Source organism: Nicotiana sylvestris, chromosome 5 (genome assembly GCF_000393655.2).
Source record: "Nicotiana sylvestris chromosome 5, ASM39365v2, whole genome shotgun sequence".
NCBI classification, from domain to species: Eukaryota; Viridiplantae; Streptophyta; class Magnoliopsida; order Solanales; family Solanaceae; genus Nicotiana; species Nicotiana sylvestris.
In genome coordinates, this window is record NC_091061.1 from 171,438,935 (window position 1) to 171,464,659 (window position 25,725).

The following is a 25,725-nucleotide window of genomic DNA, read 5'->3' on the forward strand; positions in this document are numbered from 1 at the left end:
TATTCTAATTGATGAGCTAAGTATTAAAATATTTTACAGATTACCGATGACATGACTTCAATATAATGTAAATATGTGTGTGTGTGTATATATATATATATATATATATATATATATATATATGTATGTATGTATGTATATATATATATATATATATATATATATGTATGTATGTATGTATGTATGTATGTATGTATGTGTGTGTGTGTAAATTTCACATATTTAATACAAAGGTAACAAAATATTAAAAGAAGAGAATTAAAAATTAACCAAATATAAATAATTTTTTCTCGGCCCCAACTAAAAGTATTCTAATAACATAATATAGTGAAGGAATTGTATTCTACATTACGCACTTCCAACTATTTAAGGTTTTGTAATTTTATAAATGCAGCTTTTCTAATAAGTAAAAGTTTTAAAATAAGGAATTTTTTTTATAAAGAATAATATAATAGATTTTAAACTCTTAAATATTAGGAATTGCTAGAGAGTTCAAATAGGAAAATATTTAATGACCCAAATTTTAGTTGATTTTAAACTCCTAATTTATAGAAAAAATAATTGAATGACAATTTTATCCAGTGTAAAATCTGTTTATGAAGGATAAAAAAGGCGAACGATATTTCGCTAAAGGCCTTCATGCTTTTAATATAGTATAAATAGATATAGATACATATTGATATATATTAGATTCCAAAACAAAATGGGTTTATAAACCAACTGAGAAGTGTAAAATAAATTACAGTGAAGCTCCTTTAAAATACAATAGCTAGTAATTTAGTATAATTGATAAAAGCTTCATCATTTCTTTTTACGGGCATTAATTATTACCTTTTGGAGCCTTTTTAATCATTTGAAAACTTCATTATTCTGTGTATTCATTATTTGATCTTTTAACTACACTTCATTATTTCCTCCTATTGCGAGCTTGTGACACTAGAAATGTACAATGAAAAGAACAATCACAAAAAAGACCTTACCCTACCCCAAGGATAGAGAGGTTGTTTCCGGAAGACCCTCGACTCAGAAACAATAGATTTGTAGTCACAACAGAAATCAAAAATATAGTATCAACATCGTAAAACACAACAAATAAATAGAAAGACCAAAATGTGAAAGAAAAAAAAAAGTGAAACACCACAAAATTGCTAGAAGTCTTAGACGAAACACTATCAGACTAGCCGACATAGCGAGGAGAAACGCTTGACTACCTCCTAAACGACAACCCTAACGTTCGACCTCCACGCCTTCCTATCAAGGGTCATGTCCTCGAAAATCTGAAGCTACGCCATGTCCTGCCTGATCACCTCGCCCGAGTACTTCTTAGACCTCCCTCTACCTCTTCTCGTAAGTGCCAAAGCCAAAGGCTCACGCCTCCAAATCGGAGCATCTTTCATACAATAATCACCACATAATTTCATACAATATTTGGTCGGAATCCTTATATTATTTTATATATAATATAAAATAATAATTACATGTATTAATATACATGCATACATGTCTAACTATAGCAAAAACAGAAGAAACAAAAAAGTAAGAGAGATTCATATTTTTTATCGCTCTCAAACATTAATCAATAAAATATAATATTTTTATATATATTTGTATTATATACATATAATATACATATTTTATACAATTTTTATTAGCGAATACAATTAATTTCGACCGAATGATCAATTTTATATTTTGCCCAAAAAATCTCGAGAGGATTTCAACAAATGAGAAAAGGAAATAAAATCCTCTAAAAAGAAGGAAAAGATAAATTAGGAATCCAAAGACATTAACTGCTGAAACAGTCTGACAAGTGACAGGGAACAATTATCAAAATCCTACATTCCCTGTTGAACACCTTTTTTTTCCCTCAATACCTTGCTTTTACCAAAACATAATCTGAACCCAAAAAATTCTCAGATTGCCACTATCTTTTTGTCTTTGTATTGCTCACAGTTTTTCTCAGATAAAAGATTGTGTATAGTGGATTTCCAACTAGGATATGGCCAAGTGTTGCAGCTTTACTGCATCAAGAAACTGGTGCTTTAAATACTCCTTTTCAAACTCTGGCCTAAAATCTTCCACTACAGACTTAACTGATGGTACTATTATGCATTGTTGGATTCCCAAAACACACAAAGAAAAAAAGCCCACTTTAGTCCTTATTCATGGAATTGGAGCTAATGCAATGTGGCAATGGAATGAATTCATCTCACCCTTATCATCAAGATTCAATCTTTATGTTCCTGACTTATTGTTTTTTGGTGAATCTTATACTACTAGACCTGAAAGAAGTGAATTTTTTCAGGCTCAATGTGTTATGAGGATAATGGAAGTTTATGGGGTTAAGAAAATGACAGTTGTGGGGTTGAGTTATGGTGGTTTTGTAGGGTATAGTATGGCTGTTCAGTTTCCTGAGGCAGTGGAGAGAGTTATTTTAGGGTGTTCTGGTGTTTGTCTTGATGAAAAGGATATGGAAAAAGGGATGTTTCAAGTGAAAAGTGTAGATGAGGCTGTTTCAATTTTGTTGCCACAAACTCCTGAGAAGTTGAGGCAGCTTATGAAATTGTCCTTTTATAAGCCTGCTCAGAAGGTTCCTTCTTGTTTCCTCAATGATTTTATTGATGTAAGTGCTTGGATTTCCCACTTTTATATCCTTTTCTTTCTCACTGATTTTGTTAATTGTGATGTTGGAATTTATACCAGCAGAGGGTCTATTGAAAACAAACTCTTTGCCCTTCCAGGGTAGGGGCAAGGCTGCGTATATCTTACCATCCCTAGACCCAACTTGTGGGAAATCACTGGGTTTGTTGTTGTAGTTGATGATGATGTTGGAATTTATAAATTTACATGATTAGCTAATCTTTGTTTGTGCAGTTCATGTATTAGGTATAACGATTGAATCTTGGTTGATTAGAACCAATGAAATCATTGGAATCGATTCCGACTTAGCTAAATATAGGACATAATGGAAGAAAATATCTACTAGTTCGTAATAGTTTTTAGACTTGTTAGAGAACTTCTAATATTATTATTATTACTATTATGTATAAAAAAAACTTAATTTTTACTTCTATTTTCTTTGGTATGATTATGACACGAGTTGAGCTTAATAGAGAAGTGAGGATTCATATAGCCGACTCCAACTTATTTGGGATTAAGGCGTAGTTGTTGTTGTTGTCGTCGTTGTTGGGAAAGTGGGATTCTTGAAGATCTTGGGGTTTTACCTGAAGTTTTAAGAGTACTTTCCAAGATAGAAGAATTTGAGGATTATAAGTCAGTCTGATGCCTACTGTTAAAAAATAGTTTCTGTGTACCTCTTGTCACATTGGGGACCCCCTCTTCCTCCAGCAAGTTGCTAAAAGAATATTATTGAAAATAATTTAATCCGACCTACCGGATTCGAACCAGTGACCTAAGGATATCTGAAAGGTTTACACCCACACTACAGTCCTCCGCTCTACCAACTGAGCTAAGGTCGGTTATATAAACCATGTCTAATTGATAATATTGTGAGCTGATCTATCCTATTAAATTCCAAGAATGTATGTTTTCCATTCACCATATTACAAATATTAAGTTGATGGATGAACTTCTGGACTGTTTATATATGCTTGGTGAGCTTTGGCTTTTGGCCTGAAGAATGTCCATTAGTTATTTCAAGTGGTTCGGGTAATCATACTAGCTGACCTCGTGCTGTTATTTTGCATCATACTTTTTCTATATACATTCCTTGTAAATTACACTCACCTAAAGCTTGCAGTTCAAGATTTTATGTCCATCTCTCTGCTATTAACTCTTCTTTTCCCTTTCCTTCTTTCGTATACACAGACAATGCAGTGTCAATAGTTTGATCAATTCGGATTAGAAATTATTTGTGACAGTTGGATAGGGGTTCTCTTCCTGTATTGCAATATGAAAAATCAGGAAATTATTGGTGTGCTCATGCTAATGCCTTGAAAATATTTCGGTTATTGTTTGATCTTGCCTGTACATTCAAATCTTGATAACATTGTAAGGTAATCTTTCTTAGTGGTTTCCAATAATGAATATTTTCTTCAACTTCAAATATATGAAATTGAAGAAGAAACTATTATAAAGTTGTTATAAGATGTTTGGTGACTTATCTACCTTTACATTTTTCTTCTACCAATTCTGGCTCCAAGGAAGCCCAAATTGTTATGATCTATTGTACATTGCATCCTTCTAGTTATTTGCTCTGATGTTGTTCCTTTTGCACCACTACGTGCTCTCTAGGCATTCCTTCTGCATTTTCATGCCTAAGTATCGGATTCAAATTCTTGCTGTCAGTGCTTATCACACCATAAGTGCTGACTCTTTCCTTCCCTTCCACCACCCTGGTGTCTCCTTTCCAAGACATTTGTGACAGTTGGGTGCTTGTTGTTTTCTTACTTTGGTATAGAGAAGCTAGTTTTTGTGCTCATTAAAATTTTACGCCTCTGCCGGGATTAAGAAATAGGATATTGCAGGGAATCTGACACTACTGACGCTGTATATTTTTATAAGCTGCTATAGCCAAAACTAATGCTTATAAATTGTTTTCATGTGCCTCTTGTCAGAGTAGGACTATATTATATGGAAAATCCCTCTTCTCCAGATTAAAATAACTATTAGAAAAAGAGATTGCAAAAGAATCAATCCGACCTGCCGGATTCGAACCAGCGACCTAAGGATATCTGATAGGTTTTACACCCTACTACAGTCCTCCGCTCTACCAACTGAGCTAAGGTCGGTTTCTATTGATTCTTCCCAATGCTGTGGTTTTGAAAACATTAAAAAATATCTAGCTTGTTCTGTTCTAAGAATGGTTTCCACTTAAAGCTATTGCTAATTTTGTTCACCAGTTTTATTGATGTAAGTCTTGGATTTCTCGCTTTTATATCCTTTTCTTTCTCACTGATTTGTTAAGTGTGATGTTGGAATTTATTAACATTGACATGAGTAGCTAATCAGTGTTTATGCAGTTCATGTATTAGGTATAAAGATTGAATCTTGGTTGATTAGAACTAATGAAATCATTGGAATCAATTCCGACTAAGCTAAAGATAGGACATAGTGGAAGAAAATATCTACAAGTTGGTAATAGTTTTTACACTTGTTAGAGAACTTCTAATATTATTATAACTATTATATATATAAAAATTTATTTTTCACTTCTATTTTGTTTTGTATGATTATGACATGAGTTGAGCTTAAATGGAGAAATGAGGATTCATATAGCCGACCAACTTGTTCGGGACAGGGTGTAGTTCCTGTTGTTGTTGGGAAAGTAGGATTCTTGAAGGTTTTGGTGTTTTCACTGAAGTTTTAAGAGTACTTTCCAAGATAGATGAATTGAGGATTATAAGTCAGTCTGATGCTACTGTTAAAAAAATAGTTTCTGTGTACCTCTTGTCACACTGGGGGTGTGAGTTATCCAGCAAGTTGCTAAAAGAATATTATTGAAAATAATTTAATCCGACCTACCGGATTCGAACCAGTGACCTAAGGATATCTGAAAGGTTTACACCCCAACTACAGTCCTCCGCTCTACCAACTGAGCTAAGGTCGGTTATATAAACCATGTCTAGTTGAAAATACTATGAGGTGATCTATCCTATTAAATTCCAATAATGTATATTCTCCATTTACCATATCACAAATATGAAGTTAAGGGATAAACTTTCGGATTGTTTATATATGCTTGGTGAGCTTTGGCTTTTGGCCTGAAGAATGTCCATTAGTTATTTCATGAGTTTCTGGTTATCATACTAATTTAATGTCCATTAATATTATTTCATGAACTTTTCCTCTGTACATTCCCTCATTACACTCACCTAAAGCTTGCAGTTCAAGATTTTCTGTCTCTCTCTGCTATAAACTCTTCTTTTTCCTTTCTTTTTCTAATACACATACAATGCAATGTCAAAAGCTTGATCAATGTGTATTAGAAGATATTTGTGTCAGTTGGATAGTGGTTGTCTTCCTTATTGCTAAATGAAGATCAGGAAAGCTGTATTATAAGATATTTGTGACGGTCAGATACTGTTTGTCTTCCTTATGTTGCTGTATGAAAATCAGGAATTGTTGGTTTAGGATGCCTGAAAAGAAATGTGGGATCATTGGGGAGCTCATTCTAATTGCTTGAAAATAGTTTTGTTGTTGTTTGCTCGTGCATGTATCTTTGGATCTTGATAACATTGTAAGGTGATCTTACTTATAATAACTTCCAAGAATGAATTTTGTCATCCATCTGCAACTCTTGAGGAAGAAGAAGTCGTCTTGAGCCGAGAGTCTATTAGAAACATCCTCTCTACTCCCCTGGGTTAGGGGTAAGGTCTGCGTACACACTACCCTCTTCAGACCCCACTTGTGGATTTTACTGGGTTGTTGTTGTGGTTGTTGTTGTTGTTGTTGTTTATAGGATGTTTGGTAACTTTTCTACCTTTTGGCCTGAAGTGCGCATTATTTCTTCTGCCAGTTCGGGCTCCAACGAAGCCCAGATTGTCATGATCTATGTGCATTGCATCCTTCTAGTTATTTGCTCTTATGAGGTTTGTTTTGCAACACTAGTTCTCTAGGCATTCCTTCTGCGTTTCAACGTCTAAGTATCGGATTTCAAGAGTATGTAGTATGTACTCTTGAAATTGGTATTTGAAGACATTTGATACAATTGGATGCTCGTTGTTTCTTACATTGGTATGTAGAAGCTAGATGTCGTACGTCTGGGTTTCTTACTGAAATTTTAAGCCTCTGCCTGAATTAAGAAATTGGAGATTGCAGGGAATCTCACACTACTGACACAAATATATTCTTTATAAGGTGCTATTACCAAAAATAATGGTAATAAATACTTTTCATGCACCTCTTGTCAGAGTGAGAGTATATTATATAGAAACCCTCTTCTCCAGATTAAAATAATTATAAGAAAAAGGGAAAGAAGATGGCAAAAGAATCAATCCGACCTGCCGGATTTGAACCAGCGACCTAAGGATATCTGATAGGTTTTACACCCCAACTACAGTCCTCCTCTCTACCAACTGGCTAAGGTCGGTTGCTATTGGTTCTTTCCATTGCAATAGTTTTGAAAACATTAAAATGTCCTCCGCTCTACCAACTGGCTAAGGTCGGTTGCTATTGGTTCTTTCCATTGCAATAGTTTTGAAAACATTAAAATGTCTATCATGTCTTGTTCCAAGAATGAATTTCTACTCAAAGCTACTGCTGAATATTGCTGTATGAAGTTATGCAATGATCTTTTAAAGCCGGGGAGCTCATGCTAATGCCTATTGAGCATGAGTAATTTTTTCCTTATCAAAAAAATAAGACAAAATTGGGGAGTTCATGCTAATGCCCTGAAAATTGTTTCGTTGTTGCTTGATCTTGCTTGAAGGGGAGCCTTGACGTAACTGGTAAAGTTGCTGCCACTTGACCAGGATGTCACGGGTTCGAGCCGTGGAAACAGCCTCTTGCAGAAATGCAGGGTAAGGCTGCATATAATAGACCATTTGGTCGGGTCCTTCCCCGTACCCCTCGCATAGCGGGAGCTTAGTGCACTGGGCTGCCTTTTTTTGCTTGATCTTGCATGTACCTTGGAATCTTGACAACATTGTAAAGTGTTTTTACTTAGTGAGTTCCAAGAATGAATTTCGTCTTCCATCTACAATTTCAGATATACGAAGTTGAGGAAAAAACTCTTGAAGCTGTTTATAAGATATTTGATGACTCATCTACCTTTTGACCTTAAGGCATTATTTCTTCTACCAGTTCTGCTCCAAATAAGCCCAAATTGTAATGACCTACGTGCATTGCTTCCTTCGAGTTATGTGCTCTCATGTTTTTCCTTTTGCACCACTTGTTCTCTAGGCATTTCTTCTGCATTCTTTTAACAAGCAGACATTCTTTCTGCGGTTTCACGCCTAAGTATCGGTTTAAAGTTCTTGCTGTCTGTTTGTCTATATAAACTCTTTCCTTCCGCTCCACCACCCTGGTGCCCTCTTTCGCAAATATTATTTGTAGTATATACTCTTGAATTTGACTAATGATTGGTATTTCAAGACATTTGAGACAGTTGGGAGCTTGTTTTTCTATTACACTGGTATGGAGAACTAGTTGCTTTGGGTCTGTATTTCTCACTGAAATTGTAAGCCTCTGCCTGGATTAAGAAAATGGAAATTGCCGGGAATCTCACACAACTGACACAAGAATGTATTTTTGATAAGTTGCTACTGCCAAAAACAGTGGTGATAAATTCTTTTAATGCACCTGTTGTCAGAATGGCAGTATATTATATGGCAAACCCCTCTTCTCAAGATTAAAATAATTATAAATTAAAAAAATATGGCAAATGAATCAATCCGACCTGCCGGATTCGAACCAGCGACCTAAGGATATCTGATAGGTTTTACACCCACTACAGTCCTCCGCTCTACCAACTGAGCTAAGGTCGGTTGAAAACATTAAGAATGTCTATCTTGTTGTGTTCCATGATATCAGTTCTCACTTCAGTAGGTTACTGTTTGATCTCGCCTGTACCTTGGAATCTTGATAACATTGTAAAGTGATCTTTAAAGTTGTTTATAAAATGATTGGTTACTTGTCTATCTTTTCGCCTGAAGTGTACATTATTTGCTCTGATAATGTTCCTTTTGCACCACTACTTGTTCTCTAGGCATTCCTTCAACGTTTTCACGGCTAAGTATCGGATTTCAAGTTCTTGCTCTGTGTTTGTCCTTATAAACTCTTTCTTTCCCTTCCACCACCCTGAAGCACCCCTTTCTCTTTCCCAAATATTACATGTGGCACGTACTCTTGATATTTGATAAACGATTGGTATTTCAAGAAATGAAATATGATGTTGGCCTGGGATGAATTTAAATGGAGAAATATGGTTAGTGAGGATTCATATGGCCGACCCAACTTGTTTGGGACTGAGGTGCAGTTATTGTATTGATATTCCAATACATTTGTGACAGTTGGGTGCTTGTTGTTTTCTTACATTGGTATAGAGAAGCTAGTTTTTGTGGGTCTGTTTATCTCCCAAAAAATTAAGCCTCTGCCTGGATTAAGAAATAGGAGTTTGCAGGGAATCTCACACTACTGACACAATGATATATTTTTATAAGTTACAATAGCCAAAAATAATGGTAATAAATTGTTTTCATGCACCTCTTGTCAGAGTAGGAGTATATTATATGGAAAACCCCTCTTCTCCAGATTAATTCAATTATTGAAAGAACATGGCAAAAGAATCAATCTGACCTGCCGGATTCGAACCAGCGACCTAAGGATATCTGATAGGCTTTACACCCCACTACAGTCCTCCGCTCTACCAACTGAGCTAAGGTCGGTTGCTAGTGGTTCTTCCGATTGCAGTGGTTTTGAAAACATCTATCTTGTCTTGTTCCAAGAATGAATTTCCACTCAAAGCTACTGCTGAATATTGTTGTATGAAGTTATGCAATGATCTTTTAAGCTGGGGAGCTCATGCTAAAGCCTATTGCATGAGCATAGGTGTCTTTTCCTTATCAAAAAATAAAATAAAATTGGGGAGTTCATGCTAATGCCTTGAGGACTGTTTTGTTGTTGCTTGATCTTGCATGAAGGGGAGCCTTGGCGTAACTGGTAAAGTTGCTGCCATGTGACCAGGAGGCACGGGTTTGAGCCGTGGAAACAATCTCTTGCAGAAATGTAAGGTAAGACTGCATACGATAGACCCTTGTAGTCCAGCCCTTCCCCGGACCCCGCACATAGCGGGAGCTTAGTGCACCGGACTGTCCTTTTTTGCTTGATCTTTCATGTACCTTGGAATCTTGATAACATTGTAAAGTGATCTTACTTAGTAATTCCAATAATTAATTTCGTCTTCCATCTACAATTTCAAATAAATGAAGTTGAGGAAGAAACTCTTGAAGCTGTTTATAAGATGTTTGATGACATATCTACCTTTTGACCTGAAAACATTATTTCTTCTACCAGTTCTAGCTCCAAAGAAGCTAAAATTGTCATGATCTATGTGCATTGCATCCTTCTAGTTATGTGCTCTTATGATGTTCCTTTTACACCACTACTTGTTCTCTAGGCATTCCGTTCAAGCCTAAGTATCGGTTTAAAGTTCTTGCTATCTGTTTGTCTGTATAAACTCTTCCCTTCCGTTCCACCACCCTGGTACCCTCTTTCTCTTTCTCAAATATTATATGTAATATATACTCTTGAAATTTGATAAATGATTGGTATTTCAAAACATTTGTGACAGTTAGGAGCTTGTTTTTCTATTAAATTGGTATGGAGAACTAGTTGTTTTAGGTCTGTGTTTCTCACTGTAATTTTAAGCCTCTGCCTGGATTAAGAAATTGGAAATTGCAGGGAATCTCACACAACTGACTCAAGAATGTATTTTTATAAGTTGCTATTGCCAAAAACAATGGTGATAAATTATTTTAATGCACATCTTGTCAGAATGGCAGTATATTATATGGAAAACCCCTCGTCTCAAGATTAAAGTAATTATAAATAATAAAAAATATGGCAAAAGAATCAATCCGACCTGCCGGATTCGAACCAGCGACCTAAGGATATCTGATAGGTTTTACACCCCACTACAGTCCTCCGCTCTACCAACTGAGCTAAGGTCGGTTGCTATTGATTCTTTCCAAAGCTGTGGTTTTGATAACATTAAGAATGTCTATCTTGTTGTGTTCCAAGAATCAGTTTTCACTTCACTAAGTTCCTGTTTGATCTTGACAATACCTTGGAATCTTGATAACATTGCACGGTGATCTTACTTACTGAGTTCCACCAATGAATTTTCTCTTCCATCTCCAGTTTCAAATATATGAAGTTGAGAAATAGACTTTTAAAACTGTTTATAAGATGTTTGATTTTGTCCACCTTTTTGCCTGATGTGTACATTATCTCTTCTACCAGTTCTAGCTCCAAAGAAGCCCAAATTGTAATGATCTACGTGCATTGCATCCTTCTAGGTATTTGCTCTCATGTTATTCCTTTTTGCACCACTACTTATTCTCTAGGCATTCCTTCTGCATTTTCATGCCTAAGTATCGGATTTGATGTTATTGCATCTGTGTAAACTTTTTCCCTTCCACCACCTATTGGTATTTCAAGAGATTTGTGACAGTTGGATGCTAGTTGTTTTCTTACATTGATAAAGAAGCTAGTTGTTGTGGGTCTAGGTTTCTCACTGAAATTTTAAGCCTTTGCCTGGATTAAGAAATAGGAGATTGCAGGGAATCTGATACTACTGAAACAAGAAAATGTTTTTATAAGTTTCTATAGCCAAAATTAATGCTAATAAACTGTTTTCATGCGCCTCTTGTCAGAGTTAGGACTATATTACATGGAAAATCCCTCTTCTCCAGATTAAAAATATATATAAAAAAAAGTCTTACCTTATAAAAAAAACATATGATTAAAATAAGAGAAAGAAGATGGCAAAAGAATCAATCCGACCTGCCGGATTTGAACCAGCGACCTAAGGATATCTGATAGGTTTTACAACCTACTACAGTCCTCCGCTCTACCAACTGAGCTAAGGTCGGTTGCTATTGATTCTTTCCAATGCTATAGTTTTGAAAACATTAAAACATGTCTATCTTGTTTTGTTCCAAGAATGACTTTCCAATCAAAACTACTGCTGAGTGTTGTTCACCAGTGATATCGAGTTATGCAATGACCTTTTAAAGTTGGATAACTCATGCTAATTCCTTCAAAATGGTTTCATTGTTGCTTGATCTTGCCTGTACCTTCAAATCTTGATACCTCTGTAAAGTGATCTTACTTAGTGATTTCCAAGACTGAATTTCGTCTTCCATCTACAACTTCAAAAAGATGAAGTTGAGAAGAAACTCTTAAAGTTTATTATAAGATGTATGGTTAATTGTGTACCTTTTTTCCTGAAGTTTACGTTATCTTCTACCAGTTCGTGCTCCAAAGAAGCCCAAATTGTCATGAACTCATGATCTATGTGCATTCCGTCCTTCTAGTTATTTGCTCTTATGATGTTCCTTTTGCACCACTACTTGTTCTGTAGGTGTTCTTTCTGTATTTTCACGCCTATGTATAGGATTTCAAGCTCTTGCTGTCTGATTGTCTATATAAACTCTTCCTTCCCCTCCACCACCCTGGTTCCCCCCTTTCTCTTTCTCAAATATTATATGTAGCATTTACTCTTGAAATGTGATAAGCGATTCGTATTTCAAGGATAAACTCTTTCCTTCCCCTCACCACCTGGTGCCCCTGTTTCTCCTTCTCAAATACGGAGTATTATTTATAGCATGTACTCTTGAAATTTTGACAGAGATTGGTAAGTCAAGAAATGAAACATAATGTGGACCTAAGCTGAATTTAAATGGAGAAACATGATTAGTAAGGATTCGTATAGCCGACAAGACTTGTTTGGGACTGAGGCACGGTTGTTGTATTAATATTTCAAGACATTTGTGACAGTTGGGTGCTTGTTGTTTTCTTACTTTGGCATAGAGAAGCTAGTTTTTTTGGTCTGGATTTCTCACTAAAATTTTAAGCCTCTGCCTGGATTAAGAAATAGGAGATTGCAGGGAATCTGATACTACTGACACAAATATATTTTTATAAGTTGCTATCTCCAAAAATAATGGTAATAAACTGTTTTCATGCACCTCTATCAGAGTAGGACTATATTATATGGGAAACCTCTCCTCTACAGATTAAAATAATTATTAAAAGAACATGGCAAAAAGAATCAATCCGACCTGCCGGATTCGAACCAGCGACCTAAGGATATCTGATAGGTTTTACACCCCAACTACAGTCCTCCGCTCTACCAACTGAGCTAAGGTCGGTTGCTATTGATTCTTTAGTTTTGAAAACATTAAAACATGTCTATCTTTTTTGTTCCAAGAATGACTTTCAGATCAAAGCTACTGCTGAATATTGTTCACTAGTGATATGGAGTTATGCAATGACCTTTGAGGATTTTTGTTTTGACTCCTATATGTTTTTTGGAAATGGAGTTTAAACATGGACGTTAATTGTGAGCAAAAAGTATAAGTTTTCTCATGGATATTGTCTTGTGGGAGATGATAAATGGAGGCATGAACTACACACTGCTATTGTACAATATACTAGAAGTACGAGGAGTGTCCGTGAAATCAACTTTGAGGTTTTCAGATAGTAGAATTTTCACGGAAGCTAGACGAAGACGCTGAGACATTTAGCAGATGCATCAATTAGTCTTGCTCTTATTTACATTTGGCTTCTCATTAGTACTAGAAGTTTGAATATATGTCACAATCGTTCAACTTGAAGTTGGTATTTACGTGCTTTTTTTCTTGTTGTTGCAGGTAATGTGCACAGTTAATCATCAAGAAAGAAAGGAGTTGATCGAAGCATTACACAATAACAGAAAGTTCTCTGATCTTCCTAAGATTACTCAGGTTCGTACAAAACTATGATCTCATCTCTGCCCAGTATAATTCCACAAGCGGGGCCTAGGGAGGGTTGTATGTATGCAGACCTTACCCCTAACCTGAGGTAGAGAGGTTGTTTCCGATGGACCCTCGGCTCAAAAAGTTCAATAATAGCCGCCTGTCATTAGTTCCCCTTCTGATGTTCTCTCATTGATTTGAGCTCTCTTAACCGTGTTTACCTCCTTTACGCAGCCCACGTTGATAATATGGGGAGAATATGATCAGATATTTCCACTGGAATTGGCTCACAGATTGAAAAGGTCAATCTTACAAAACTAGACTAGCTCGTTTCCTTTCTTGTTTCAAAACTCTCACTTCAATCTTCTCCTTTCACAAGAATTAAACGGCTAGTTTAGTCTGAACTTGCTTTGGTCGTGCAGGCATTTAGGCGAGAACGCCCAACTCGTGATAATAAAGGATGCAGGGCATGCAATTAACATGGAGAAACCAAAGGAGCTTTACAAACACTTGAAGTCATTCCTTCTTGATTCTCGCCCTCATATTACGCAGGACAGTAACGGCGATAGCCGCAAGCAAGATTAAAAGAGTGAAGAATACATTAAATTGGAGGAATTTTTCTGGTAATTTGGCTGAATCTCTTGGCTATGTAACTTCACTACATTAATTGTCACTTGATTGTTGCAATCTCTCCGAACCTATTCCTGAATCTTCACCCGCACAGAGTATTTGTTCTTTGAAGGTAGTTCCCTGAACGGGAAAATATGATCCTGTATATTTTCCTTTTCATCACTAAGTTATTCAAACTTGAGTTTTAAGTTGCAAGGTCCATTTCCCGAGTCAATTCAAAACCTTATGAACCTAACGCGACTTGATCTGTCATAAGATCACAGGATGTTTGAGGCCTGAAAAGATCAAGTCGCATTAGGCTCATAAGGTTTTGAATTGACTTGGGAAGAGGACCCGGCAACTCGTTGAAGCTCAAGTCTAAGTAGCTTAGTGATGAGAGGGAGAATATGCAGGATGGTATTATTCCGTTCAGGGAGTTACCTTCAACGAACAAATACACTGTGCGGGTGAAATTCGAAAGAGATTCAAGAATAGGCCCCGAGAGATTGCAAGAATCAAGTGACAAATAATGCAGTGAAGTTAGATAGCCAAGAGATTCAGGCAAATTACCAGAAAGAATTCACTATACAGAATATAAACTTCTTCATTCTAGACCTATTAGTTTATTTTTGCTGGGTGAGTTATCTACCATTGGATAACCTGAAAGATATATAGAAGCAGAAGACACAATATTCTTTAATACTAAAGTTAATCCATCAATAATTATAGGGTGTGAATTGGTGCAGCTGCATTGTTCAATTGTGCTCGTAAGAATATTGATTTAGTGAGAAATTGGGAAAATTATTAGGTGAGACTTGTACACTATAAACATGACTTTGCATTGCGCTCACCATAGGGTGCAAAACTTGGTGGCAGTGCAACATGCCCTCAATCAAATAGATTCAAGATTTAGAGTCAGCGAGTTCAAAATATGTTTGTTTTATGTTTGTTTCAAAATATGGATAAAATTAGGAATGATGATATTTGGGAGAAGGTGCACGTGGCTCCCATTGACGACAAGATGCGGGAAGCGAGGCTCAGGTGATTCAAGCATGTTAAGAGGAGAAGCCCAGATGCTCCGGTAAGGAGACGTGAGTGGCCGGTTGTGGAGGGCACGAGAAGAGGTAGAGGGCGGCCTAAGAAGTATTGGGGAGATGTGATCAGGCAGGATATGGTGAGGCTTAAGATTTACGAGGACATGACACTTGATAGGAATATGTGGAGGTCGAGTATTAGAGTTGTAGGTTAGGAGACAGTTGATTCTTGCCTTACTTCGTACCTTTGTGAGACTAGTCTGGTAGGATTTTTGTCTAAGACAGCTAGTGGCAACGTTGTGTCTTACTATTTCGCTTTTCAGTGCAGCACCTATATACTAGCTATCGCTTTTGCTTTACTTTGCATCTTTCTTTTGGATTTCATGTTGTTCCTATTTTTCCTATGATTTCTATGGTGATACTAATATTGTCTCCTTTTGTTTTCTTGAGCCGATGGTCTTTTGGAAACAGTCTCTTTACCCCTTCGGGGTAGGGGTAAGGTCTGCTTACACACTACCCTACCCAGACCTCACTAGTGAGATTTTACTGGGCTGTTGTTGTTGTTTGAGCTAAATATTTTGCTATTCAGGTATTATTTTGCTCAAATGTTGCGCTAAATTGTTGGAAACATTAAATGCATACGCAGTATTTAAATCCTGGGTCCAACTTTAACCAAAAGATCTGTTTCGCACTAAAGTTTCTACAAAATAGCAAAACTGCAAGAAAAATTTTCCCTGCAAAACCACATAAGAAAAACCAACAGAAAAGAGTAAAAGAAATGAAATTAAATAAAATAAAAAAACAATTCCGACCTACCGGATTCGAACCAGTGACCTAAGGATATCTGAAAGGTTTACACCCCCAACTACAGTCCTCCGCTCTACCAACTGAGCTAAGGTCGGATTTGTTTAAGGCTCTAAACTTAATAATATATATCCTTTGTTAATTTAAACATCCGGTATTTAAAACCTCCGTTGACTAATTCAAATTCACATCTTGTAAGTCCGCTAAAAGAGTAGGAGGGAGTTTGGCTAAGCTTATAAGCTGGTCAAACGAGCTTATAACTATTTTTTGGCTTATTTACGCGTTTGGTAAAATTAAAAGTGCTTATAAGCCAAAAATAAGTCAAAAGTCATAAGTTGGTCTCCCCAACTTATCAAATTTCAACTTATAAACACTTTAGGTTGACCAAAATATTTACTCTTCTATTCCTAAAATACTTCTTTTTAAAACAAAACTCTTTGTATACCCAGTTCTTCAGCTGCTTAGCATTTTTATCCAAACACGTAACTGCTTATTTTTTAAATGAGTTTCAGTACTTAAAAATGCTTTTCAACATCTAATACTTATCAGCTACTCTAAATCAGCTAAGCCAAACGGGCTCTAAGACACTCTCTATGAAAAGATTAATCATTTTCATTGCTCGAAAATGGAAGTCATACTTTTGCTTGGTTTTCATATAAAGTTATAAACTGCATAATCGAAAATTATATTTCTAGTTCCCTAAATGCTAAGTTGTTGTTCGACAAGATCACCAAGTGAAGGATTAAAATTGCGAATTCTCTAACTTTTGAATAGGTGAGCTTATTGATCAAATTTTGTTTTACGAAAGCATTGACAGAAAAGAAAAAAGTAATATTGAGAATGCTAAAAAATAATCATAATTTAAAGCCTATGGTAATGGTACTTTCATCAAATTTCACGCACTTTGGCCACATCAATTAAATCCATATATTTTTTTCTGGAATTAAATCAATATCACATACGTCAAATGCTTTTATTGTATGTTTTTACCAACTTGAGGTGCTTAGTTGGAAAACTTTAAATAGGAAGACTGGCATTTGATTTTTTTTTGGTTGGGGTGGGGGTGGGGGTGGGGGGGGGGGTCGAAGTGCTGGGAACAGAGAAATAAGACTACATTTTATTGACATATACAGAGAAATTAAGTATTGCCAATGGGACGTAATAACTGTTATTTTACACAAATGAATAATTATGAACAGTATATTTTAGAACAAAAATGATACAAGCAGCACAAGAACCTCTAAATACAGCAAAGGCTTCATAGATTTCTTGCTGAAGTGAAGCTTTCACTGCATATTTAGGGACTTCAAATAGCTTTCAAAAACTAGAAATCCGCTGTTTTAGCTTCGATATACTAGGATAATGGCCCGTCCCTCTACCCTACTTCGTGACCACAACATCTTGAAGAAGTGACTCTAAATCATTAAATCTGCAAGGATGCAACAATTAACTAGTCATAAGTGCCCCATCCCTAGAAGTAAATTACTATACTACAAAATGAACAGCATATATTCATACCTAACATCACTCAAATCAGGATAGATTGCTATGGCTTCTTTGAAATCCTGTGAAGCATGGTAACGTATTTGATAGCGATGTCAATATACATTAAGCACGGGAATCGACAATATGAAATATTTGAAGGAGAAAAGAATGATGTGTGTTACCTGATCCGCGGTAGATGATGTGTAGGTTATCACGCACAACATTCCAGCACCAGTTGCAGCCTGAGAAATTGGTTAAGTACAGAGTTTGGTAAAAAAAGATAGTACAGAACAGTTATATGAATACTTCAGAACAGTTACTCTGGCAAAACAACTGGTATTCATGTTATAATGAACACTGCAGTTCATAGATCCGAAGCCTAAAAATATAATTTTGATCAGCCATATAAGCCTATTAAGAAGATGAGATTAGTTTTGCGAGAAGGCAAAGATATTCTAATGAGGGTGAGTTACAAATAGGCATTAAATTTTCAGTGTGCTACCGCTCTTTGTCCACATTTTAATAAGAATCAAATGACTACTTCGAACTAAACACAGCCACTCAAAAGAACATAAAATTATAAGACAACAACAACAAACCCAGTATAATCCCACATAGTGAGGCCTGGGAAGGGTAGTGTGCACGCAGTTTTACCCCTACCTTGTGGAGATAGAGAGACTGTTTCCCATAGACTCTCAGCTCAAAAAGCACCACATTAATGAATAAAAATATAATACTCTTTCCAGAAAATTGGGAGATGAACCTGTAGCCCGATGACACTATCCTCCACCACCAAACAATTGCTTTCTGAGACGCCAAGTTTCTGCCAAATACAAACCAAATGTCCAAAGCAGTAAGTAAAAATTAGAATATGCGGCTTGCAAGTGCAAATACTTTAAAGTATTAATCACCTCGGCAGCTGTAATGTATATTGAAGGATCAGGCTTTTTTACTTTCACATCATCACCTGGAAATTACAAAAGCCAAAATATATTACATATTCTGAGAATCTTGTGCTGAACACATCTAAAACAGAAAGTTAATCTCCTAGTGACTAAAATCATGTGTCATATATAGTAGTAGTAGTAGTTTCAAGATGTAATGGATGTGTTGAAACCAGAATTGATTTATCTGCAAAACTTCAGTTTGCAACAGCATAATAGAATTGAAATCACATTACTAACCAGACAACTTTCAGCATACAAATACATGAAACTAGGAAAAATTCAATAGATTGAAGTTGGAGAAGCCGCACTAAGCCTCTTATGCTCTATGCTTGTGTTACTGATCTTTTACTACATATCTTTTAGATTGGGGTACAAGATTCTCCATCTTCCTATCTATCATTAAAACAGAATTCTCCCGCTTCTTGACCGCTTATGGGTTTCAACTACTAACCAACAGCACCATAGGATACCTTTGGGCCAGTATAATATCATCAAAGACTAGCTTTGTCTACGTAACGTGAGGTACTTGTAAGTAATTTCGGAATTGTGTAGGAACTGATTAACTTGAACGCATAATAGCTCTCACTGCACCCTTAGAGTTGCCTATCTAAACTTGCAAGTTGCAAATAGTCATTTCCTATAGAATCAGAAGTAACTAGCAATCAATATGTTGAAATAAGCTTCATAAGTTACGACTGATTTCAACTGTTTCTGGTGAGACGTAAATTGACTTTTTCTCGATAATTTTTGTATCTATGATGGATAGATATTGATGGAATTGTTGCAAACACACTGCTGCACGGAAATTATTATCATGTTCACAATCTTTTTGTTTTGCTTCCCTGTACTTTATTAACTAGTTATGACTTTAGCATGCGTTTTTACCAAAATAGGTAGTACAACCCATCAAAACAAGTCCAAAAAGGATAAAGATACATACCTGCAAGGAAGCAATCAAGACCGTGGAACCGATCCTAAAAGCAAGTTGCACAAACAATTAACCATGTTCGACAAGAAGTAATACTCAAAGGAAACATGCTTCCAAAAAGCAGAAAACTTACAAGTCCTATAAGATTCTCAAGACACATTATAACTGAACTTTTGGTTGCAGCAGAGCAGACAGCGAGCTTCTTGCCCTGAGATACAGAAGAAAAGGCATTAAAGCCACTTGACTAGGTATGAGATTCTCTCTGAGCATAGAATAGAAAGTGCAATACATGAATCCACGTAAAAGATAATCACCCTAGCAACCCCTCAAAGTTATCTTCTTCAGATCAAATAACCGAACATAAAGTACCATTATAGAGTAAGAACTGTATTCAAAGGCAAACATCTTACAGCAGCCCTGGCTTCGTCCATCAATCTTAAAACTCCTGGTCTTGGCTTAACCTGCCAAAAGCAATATCAAGCCAGTTAGTAAAAGAAAATTGGATATGTTACAGCAGTTAAACGATTTAAAAAGGACAAATGATGAATATAGATCATTTATCTCACAGTTCCTGATTTGATTATCTGTTTGTACCTCTCAGTCTTCCAATCCTACAAAAAGGGAAAGAACGGAAAGAATGCCAAAAGGTACCGACACATATGCCAATTCACTAGTGATAGTGAAAAGAATAAGAAAAATATGATATATAGTACTTGAAGAGTATCAATGAGCTTGGCTCTATCGCTGTCATCCTCCGGAGGATTCTGAAAGATTGTTGAAGTCGGCCATCCATGCTCCTTAAAATACCTATCAAGACGATCCGAAACACTCCATTAGTATATGCTAATGTTAGAAAAGTGTGAACAAGCCTCATCTAAAAGCTTGTGTAAATATTTGGATCAGTCTCATTGCCCATCAACATTTTTTTACGCAAGAAAAGCCGCTTATTGAATTATTAAGCTTACAAAAAGTATACAACTCTTCTTCATTCCACTAGTGATTGTATTTGTGATTGCCGTGCTGATAGGATAGTAGGGAAATTTGAAAGTTTATCCGGCGAAAGAAACTAACTTCTCTATTCTATTTCTTTAATTATCTCATAGGCAACGGCGAAACTAGAAACTTATATAAAAGGATTCAAATATGTAAGAAAATGTCACACTTGGGTTTGAACTTGTTACCTAAATAAATTTTTGAACCCATGGTCACTTCACTAGAATTTGGGGATTCACCGGTTTATATATAACTAAAAAAAATATTTTATTTTTATTCTATTTGTACGGTATAATTTTACAACAATCTCCTTCGCTCCACTAAGCTCCCCACTGCTCATAGCTTGCTACCTTACGTATGGGTTAAAAAAAAAAATTGTATGTCAAGCACGTGAAGAAGATCATCTTAGAATGGGTAACAGTAAAACTCAAACGCATAAATATCAAAAGATATGAAACAATTCTTCATGAAATTTGAGTTTAAATTCTATGCATGGACAGTGTAAAAAATACATTTATAAAATCAGGTTACTTAAGAAGCCATTATAAGTAACTCTTTTTAGGAGCATTGATTGGTAATTCTTAATATATGGTAAGTAACTTGTTATAACATATTAAACTACACTAATAATGTAAAAAAGTCATTAGATTGTCTAGGCATATAATTTAATTCTTTAAAATGTTAAACATTAAAGGAAGTACACTCTTAGTTATTACTACTACTAACATTCAGAGGCAGAGCCAGGACTTCAACCTTATGGGTTCTGGATTTTAGAGCGATGACTTCAAGTGCTAATGACTGAGGTCTAAATTTAATATTTGTACATATTTTATATATATTTTTAACACAAATACCCTATTTGAGCAAAAGCTACTGGGTTCGGCCGAAACCGTAACTCGGCTTCTGCCTCCATCCTTGCTAGCATTGATTGGTAACCTAGAATAAAATGGTAAGTAACCTGCTGTAACAAAGTCAAATTGTAGTATTGTACTTATTGTGTAAAAGATTCATTACACTAAGATATATAACTAAAACCCACTACATATATCTTATAATCAGAACAATTGAACGAAGAGATAGAGAATAACCATCGCATTTTGGGTTTACCGCCACCAACTTGATTCTGAAAAACATCATAGAACTCGAGACTCCAATTCAGCGGTTCATCGGAAGTAGAAGAAGGGCAGCGCACATTGAAATGGGAGAAAGCGTCGTTGTAGGCTTGGCGATGAAGGTGTTCAGATTCCAATATAACGCCATCGCAATCAAATATCAAAGCTTCTAGCGCACGCGAAGAAGAAGAAGCTGAAATTGCTAGCGATTTTGGAGTTAAAGAATAGGAGGAAGACGAAGAAGAGGTTCTAAGTCTTGTAATTGTAGGAGAAAAGAAGAGTGAATTGCGAGAGGAGAGTGAATACTGCAGATTTGGTGGAGAGACAAGTATAGTGATGGACGCCATAGCCGTGAATTGGTATGGCGGGGTTTGATTCGTGTGGTTATCGGCAAATTGGGATTTTTTAGTTTCTTTTTTGTTTTTTGCGGGAACATGAAAATAACGGATATAAACCGTTCATAATAAACAGATTACTGTTATGATAAATATCGAATTAAAGTGAATCTCTACTTTTCATCTATGATCTTTGTCTCAAATGTTTAATGACATATTTAATAATATTATTTTTATGTTCAATGACATATTTTCTTCATTTTTCATGTCCATATAAAGGTTATGTAATAGATAGGAAAATACATACAATTGAAGAAAAAATAAGAATCTCTCTTACTCTCTTTCTCCCTATATCTCTTTGTTTGTTTTTGCTTGTTCTATATTGTTACTTTGGGTTATATTTCATAACACGTTATCAGCACGAGACTCTACCATCTCAAGAAGATCTTTGAGAAAATTAAGGTATAATTTTTCTCAAATTTGTATTTTTTTTTTAACTATGTCTGATATTATGAAAAGAAGGTTCGTTGCCCTTGAAATTTTAGGCAAGAACTATATGACATCGGTATTGGATGTTGATATCCATTTAGATGCAATGGGTCTTGGAGACGCCATTAAAGATAAAGATAAAACATCTACACAAGACTGTGCTAAAGCCTTGATTTTCTTGCGCCATCACCTTGATGAAGGTTGAAAATAGAATATCTCATAGTCAAAGACTCACTTGTTTTGTGGGATGGCTTAAAGGAAAGATATGACAACTTAAAGTCGGTCACTCTTCCACAAACACGATATGATTGGGCTCATATGAGGCTCCAATTTAAGTGTGTTTTTGAATATAATTCTGCGATGTTCAGAATTACTTCTAAATTGAAACTCTGTTGAGATAATATTAGTGACTATGATATGCTTGAAAAAATGTTCACAACGTTTCATGCCTCTAATATGGTCTTGCAACAGCAGTACCAAGAGAAAAGTTTCAAGAAGTACTCTTAGTTGATTTCTCTTCTACTTGTGGCTGAACAAAACAATGAATTGCTTATGAGAAATCATGAAAATCGACCCACTGGGTCTACACCATTGCCTAAAGAGGATGAGGTGTATTCCTATTATGCTAAATATTGAAATGGTCGTGGCCATGTTCGTGGTCGTGGTCGTGGCCATGTCCAAGGAAGAAATTTTCCTAGTGTTAATCATTCTCTAAAGAAAAATAACTTCCAAAAGTGGAAAGGGAAAGATGAGAAGCGAAACGCAAAGGGTTCAGAAACCGAATGCTATCATTGCGGTGGAAAAGGGCATTGGGCAAAAATTTATCGCATACAAAAATATTTGGTTGAGCTTTATCAAGTATCTCTAAAGAATAAAGATCATGAAGCTAATTTTGTCTATGACAATGAATTTGACATCACCCACTTGGATGTGGCAGATTTTTTTGAGCATCATGATGGAAAAATAAACCACTCGATTGGTGATGGATCTGTGGTTAGAGATGATTGAACAGTTTGATTTTTATGTTTTTCTATTCGTAGTATCTAATGAATAAACATCTTGTAATTTTTATTGCACTTTATAATACTTCTTATATAGTTCTTGAGAATATTTGTATTTCCGAAATTTTATAAATTTCACAAACAATGAGTAATATCTTATTAATCGGTGTCCTAGTCTCAGTGATCTTTTAACGCTTTTGATTTTCCTTTACGTTAATTTAATTCTCTTTAAGAAAAGGTTTACAAGTACCCTGGAACAACTTTTGTTACTGCAACCTCAATTGTTTTTCATGAGTATGTTCTTTTCTTACACGGATCAATTGTTTTTCATACAATGTGTAGGAAAACACAAATAACTTATACATGTAAATAAATTTGGTGTAGTTGTATTAGTCCTATGTGTACTTGTATTTATTTTTGTTGCATAATTATTTGTATAATAATTAGAATTTGCCAGAAAATGCATTAAAAGGTTGCTATTGAATTATTGGTTTAACTTTATTTCTTTTCCCTTTTCTCTAAAATTACTAATATTTATTTATATACTTCTTTTGCATGTCAAACTATGGGAAGCAATATGGATATCTTTCAAAGCAAACTTGGATCAAAGTTCAATTGTAAAAATATTTGCTTAATTGATTCATGTACACACATATAATATTCAAAGAGAAGAAATATTTCTCTCATTTAAGTATGTATAAGGCAGATGCTACTACAATTTTTGGTAATAGTAATCTAATTGAAAGCTCTGGAAGAGCTACTATAACTCTGCCTAAAGGAACAATACTTATCATAGAGAATGCAATGTTCTTCTAGAAGTCCAAGAGGAACTTGTTGAGCTTTAAAGATATCCACAGAAATGGATTTCATATTGAGACAATAGATGAGAATAATATCGAATATCTCATCGTTACCAAGAAAGTCTCTGGCCAGAAAAGAGTTATTGAGAAGTTTCCATCTCTATCTTGTGGCCTGTATTGGACAAGAATTAGTGCAATTGAGGCACATTCTATCGTAAATCAAAAGGTTAATAATTCCAATACTTTTATTCTTTGGCATGATCGATTGGGACATCCCGGATCAATTATGATGAGACGAATTATAGAGAACTCAAATGGGCATCCATTAAAGAATTTAAAGATTCCTTAAAATAATGAATTTTCTTGCACTTCTTGTTATCAAGGCAGGTTGATTATTAGACCATCACAATAAAAGATTGGGATTGAGTCCCCTGCATTTTTTGGAATGTATACAAGGGGATATTTGTGAACTTATTCACCCACCTAGTGGGTCGTTTAGATATTTTATGGTCTTAATAGATGCATCTTCAAGATGGTCTCATGTATGCCTATTGTCATCTCGAAACCTAGTATTTGCAAAATTAATGGAACAAATAATCCTATTACGGGCACAATTTTTCGATAATCTAATTAAGTTTATTAGATTTGATAATACCACTGAGTTTTCATTCCAAGCATTTAATGATTATTGCTTATTAATTAGGATAAAAGTGGAACATTCTGTAGCTCATGTTCACACTCAAAATGGCCTTGCAGAATCTTTGATTAAACATCTACAATTGATAGCAAGACCATTACTCATGAAAATGAAGTTACCCACTTCAGCTTGGGGTCATGCCATTTTGCATGCAGCAATGCTAATTCGTCTCAGACCGATAAATTATCATAAATATTCCCCGTTGCAATTAGTTTTGGGTCATGAACCTAATATGTCTCATTTAAGAATTTTTGGATGAGCTGCATATGTGCCTGTAGCACCCCCATATCACACCGAGATGGGTCTCCAAAGAAGGTTAGGAATAAATATTGGGTTTGAATTGCCCTCCATTATTCACTACCTTGAAACATTAACGGGAGATTTGTTCATTGCTCGATTTGCAGATTGTCGATTGATGAGGCATTTTTCCCAAAATTAGGGGGAGAAATTGGTGAAACCAAACGTGAAATTTTGTGAAAAAATACATCATTATCTCATCTTGATCCACGTGCCTTTATTTGTGAAACATAGGTGCAAAAGATTATCCATTTGCAGAAAATGGCAAATCAAATGCCATATGCATTTACAGATCTGAAAAGGATAACAAAATCACATATCCCTGCAGAGAATGTTTCATTCTGTATTTACGCCCCTGTTGGACAATCTTCTAGTGTCATAGCTAATGAGTCAAAAGCAAATGCGAAATCAGAGGCCTGCACCAGAACTGGAAATACCAACAATGTTCTAAGTCCAAATTTCACTCCGTAGCTTATTCGAAACTGACTCGAGCCTTCGGGGCTCTAAACCAAAAGTGTGCACAAGTCTAAAAACATCATACGAACTTGCTCGCATGATCAAATCGCCAAAATAACACCTAGAACTACGAATTGAACACCAAATCAAATGAAATTTTCAAGAAAACTTTTAAACTTTTATTTTCACAATCGGACGTCTGAATCACGTCAGACCAACTCTGTTTATCACCAAATTTCATAGACAAGTCATAAATATGGTATTGGCCTATACCGTATTCCAAAATTAAAATACGAACCCGTTATCCAAAAAGTCAA

At 35.5% G+C, this 25,725-nt stretch overlaps 2 protein-coding genes and 9 non-coding genes across 11 annotated transcripts; 1 reads left to right on the plus strand and 10 right to left on the minus strand.

The window, feature by feature from the left end:
- The first annotated feature begins 1,799 nt into the window (after window positions 1–1,799).
- On the plus strand, window positions 1,800–15,423 carry LOC104237044 (uncharacterized). The gene is made up of 4 exons (XM_009791115.2): window positions 1,800–2,623; window positions 13,338–13,430; window positions 13,656–13,723; window positions 13,844–15,423. The coding sequence occupies exons 1-4, from the start codon at window positions 2,000–2,002 to the stop codon at window positions 14,004–14,006; spliced, it is 948 nt and encodes a 315-aa protein (XP_009789417.1). The 5' UTR covers window positions 1,800–1,999; the 3' UTR covers window positions 14,007–15,423.
- Window positions 3,385–3,479, minus strand: TRNAY-GUA (transfer RNA tyrosine (anticodon GUA)). The gene is made up of 2 exons: window positions 3,443–3,479; window positions 3,385–3,420 (listed from the first exon to the last, which is right to left on the minus strand). It is a non-coding gene; the product is annotated as a tRNA-Tyr (tRNA).
- On the minus strand, window positions 4,657–4,751 carry TRNAY-GUA (transfer RNA tyrosine (anticodon GUA)). The gene is made up of 2 exons: window positions 4,715–4,751; window positions 4,657–4,692 (listed from the first exon to the last, which is right to left on the minus strand). It is a non-coding gene; the product is annotated as a tRNA-Tyr (tRNA).
- On the minus strand, window positions 5,475–5,569 carry TRNAY-GUA (transfer RNA tyrosine (anticodon GUA)). The gene is made up of 2 exons: window positions 5,533–5,569; window positions 5,475–5,510 (listed from the first exon to the last, which is right to left on the minus strand). It is a non-coding gene; the product is annotated as a tRNA-Tyr (tRNA).
- On the minus strand, window positions 8,354–8,447 carry TRNAY-GUA (transfer RNA tyrosine (anticodon GUA)). The gene is made up of 2 exons: window positions 8,411–8,447; window positions 8,354–8,389 (listed from the first exon to the last, which is right to left on the minus strand). It is a non-coding gene; the product is annotated as a tRNA-Tyr (tRNA).
- On the minus strand, window positions 9,253–9,347 carry TRNAY-GUA (transfer RNA tyrosine (anticodon GUA)). The gene is made up of 2 exons: window positions 9,311–9,347; window positions 9,253–9,288 (listed from the first exon to the last, which is right to left on the minus strand). It is a non-coding gene; the product is annotated as a tRNA-Tyr (tRNA).
- TRNAY-GUA (transfer RNA tyrosine (anticodon GUA)) lies at window positions 10,538–10,632 on the minus strand. The gene is made up of 2 exons: window positions 10,596–10,632; window positions 10,538–10,573 (listed from the first exon to the last, which is right to left on the minus strand). It is a non-coding gene; the product is annotated as a tRNA-Tyr (tRNA).
- Window positions 11,461–11,555, minus strand: TRNAY-GUA (transfer RNA tyrosine (anticodon GUA)). The gene is made up of 2 exons: window positions 11,519–11,555; window positions 11,461–11,496 (listed from the first exon to the last, which is right to left on the minus strand). It is a non-coding gene; the product is annotated as a tRNA-Tyr (tRNA).
- Window positions 12,741–12,836, minus strand: TRNAY-GUA (transfer RNA tyrosine (anticodon GUA)). The gene is made up of 2 exons: window positions 12,800–12,836; window positions 12,741–12,776 (listed from the first exon to the last, which is right to left on the minus strand). It is a non-coding gene; the product is annotated as a tRNA-Tyr (tRNA).
- A 447-nt stretch (window positions 15,424–15,870) lies between the features above and the next one.
- TRNAY-GUA (transfer RNA tyrosine (anticodon GUA)) lies at window positions 15,871–15,966 on the minus strand. The gene is made up of 2 exons: window positions 15,930–15,966; window positions 15,871–15,906 (listed from the first exon to the last, which is right to left on the minus strand). It is a non-coding gene; the product is annotated as a tRNA-Tyr (tRNA).
- A 993-nt stretch (window positions 15,967–16,959) lies between these two features.
- Window positions 16,960–21,752, minus strand: LOC104237045 (haloacid dehalogenase-like hydrolase domain-containing protein At4g39970). Its single transcript, XM_009791116.2, has 11 exons — window positions 21,310–21,752; window positions 19,942–20,035; window positions 19,795–19,839; window positions 19,639–19,689; window positions 19,362–19,436; window positions 19,241–19,274; window positions 18,265–18,320; window positions 18,117–18,176; window positions 17,536–17,595; window positions 17,387–17,433; window positions 16,960–17,297 (listed from the first exon to the last, which is right to left on the minus strand). The coding sequence occupies exons 1-11, from the start codon at window positions 21,678–21,680 to the stop codon at window positions 17,249–17,251; spliced, it is 942 nt and encodes a 313-aa protein (XP_009789418.1). The 5' UTR covers window positions 21,681–21,752; the 3' UTR covers window positions 16,960–17,248.
- Window positions 21,753–25,725: the final 3,973 nt, after the last annotated feature.

Excerpts from the sequence above, each read along its gene's own strand:
- LOC104237044 (XM_009791115.2), top strand. The coding sequence starts at position 2,000 with ATGGCCAAGTGTTGCAGCTTTACTGCATCAAGAAACTGGTGCTTTAAA. Across the intron at positions 2,624-13,337 it reads TCCTCAATGATTTTATTGAT|GTAATGTGCACAGTTAATCA; the intron begins GTAAGTGCTTGG and ends TTGTTGTTGCAG. Across the intron at positions 13,724-13,843 it reads TTGGCTCACAGATTGAAAAG|GCATTTAGGCGAGAACGCCC; the intron begins GTCAATCTTACA and ends TTGGTCGTGCAG.
- LOC104237045 (XM_009791116.2), bottom strand. The coding sequence starts at position 21,680 with ATGGCGTCCATCACTATACTTGTCTCTCCACCAAATCTGCAGTATTCA. Across the intron at positions 19,690-19,794 it reads AGATAATCAAATCAGGAACT|GTTAAGCCAAGACCAGGAGT; the intron begins GTGAGATAAATG and ends TGCTTTTGGCAG. Across the intron at positions 18,177-18,264 it reads TATACATTACAGCTGCCGAG|AAACTTGGCGTCTCAGAAAG; the intron begins GTGATTAATACT and ends TGTATTTGGCAG.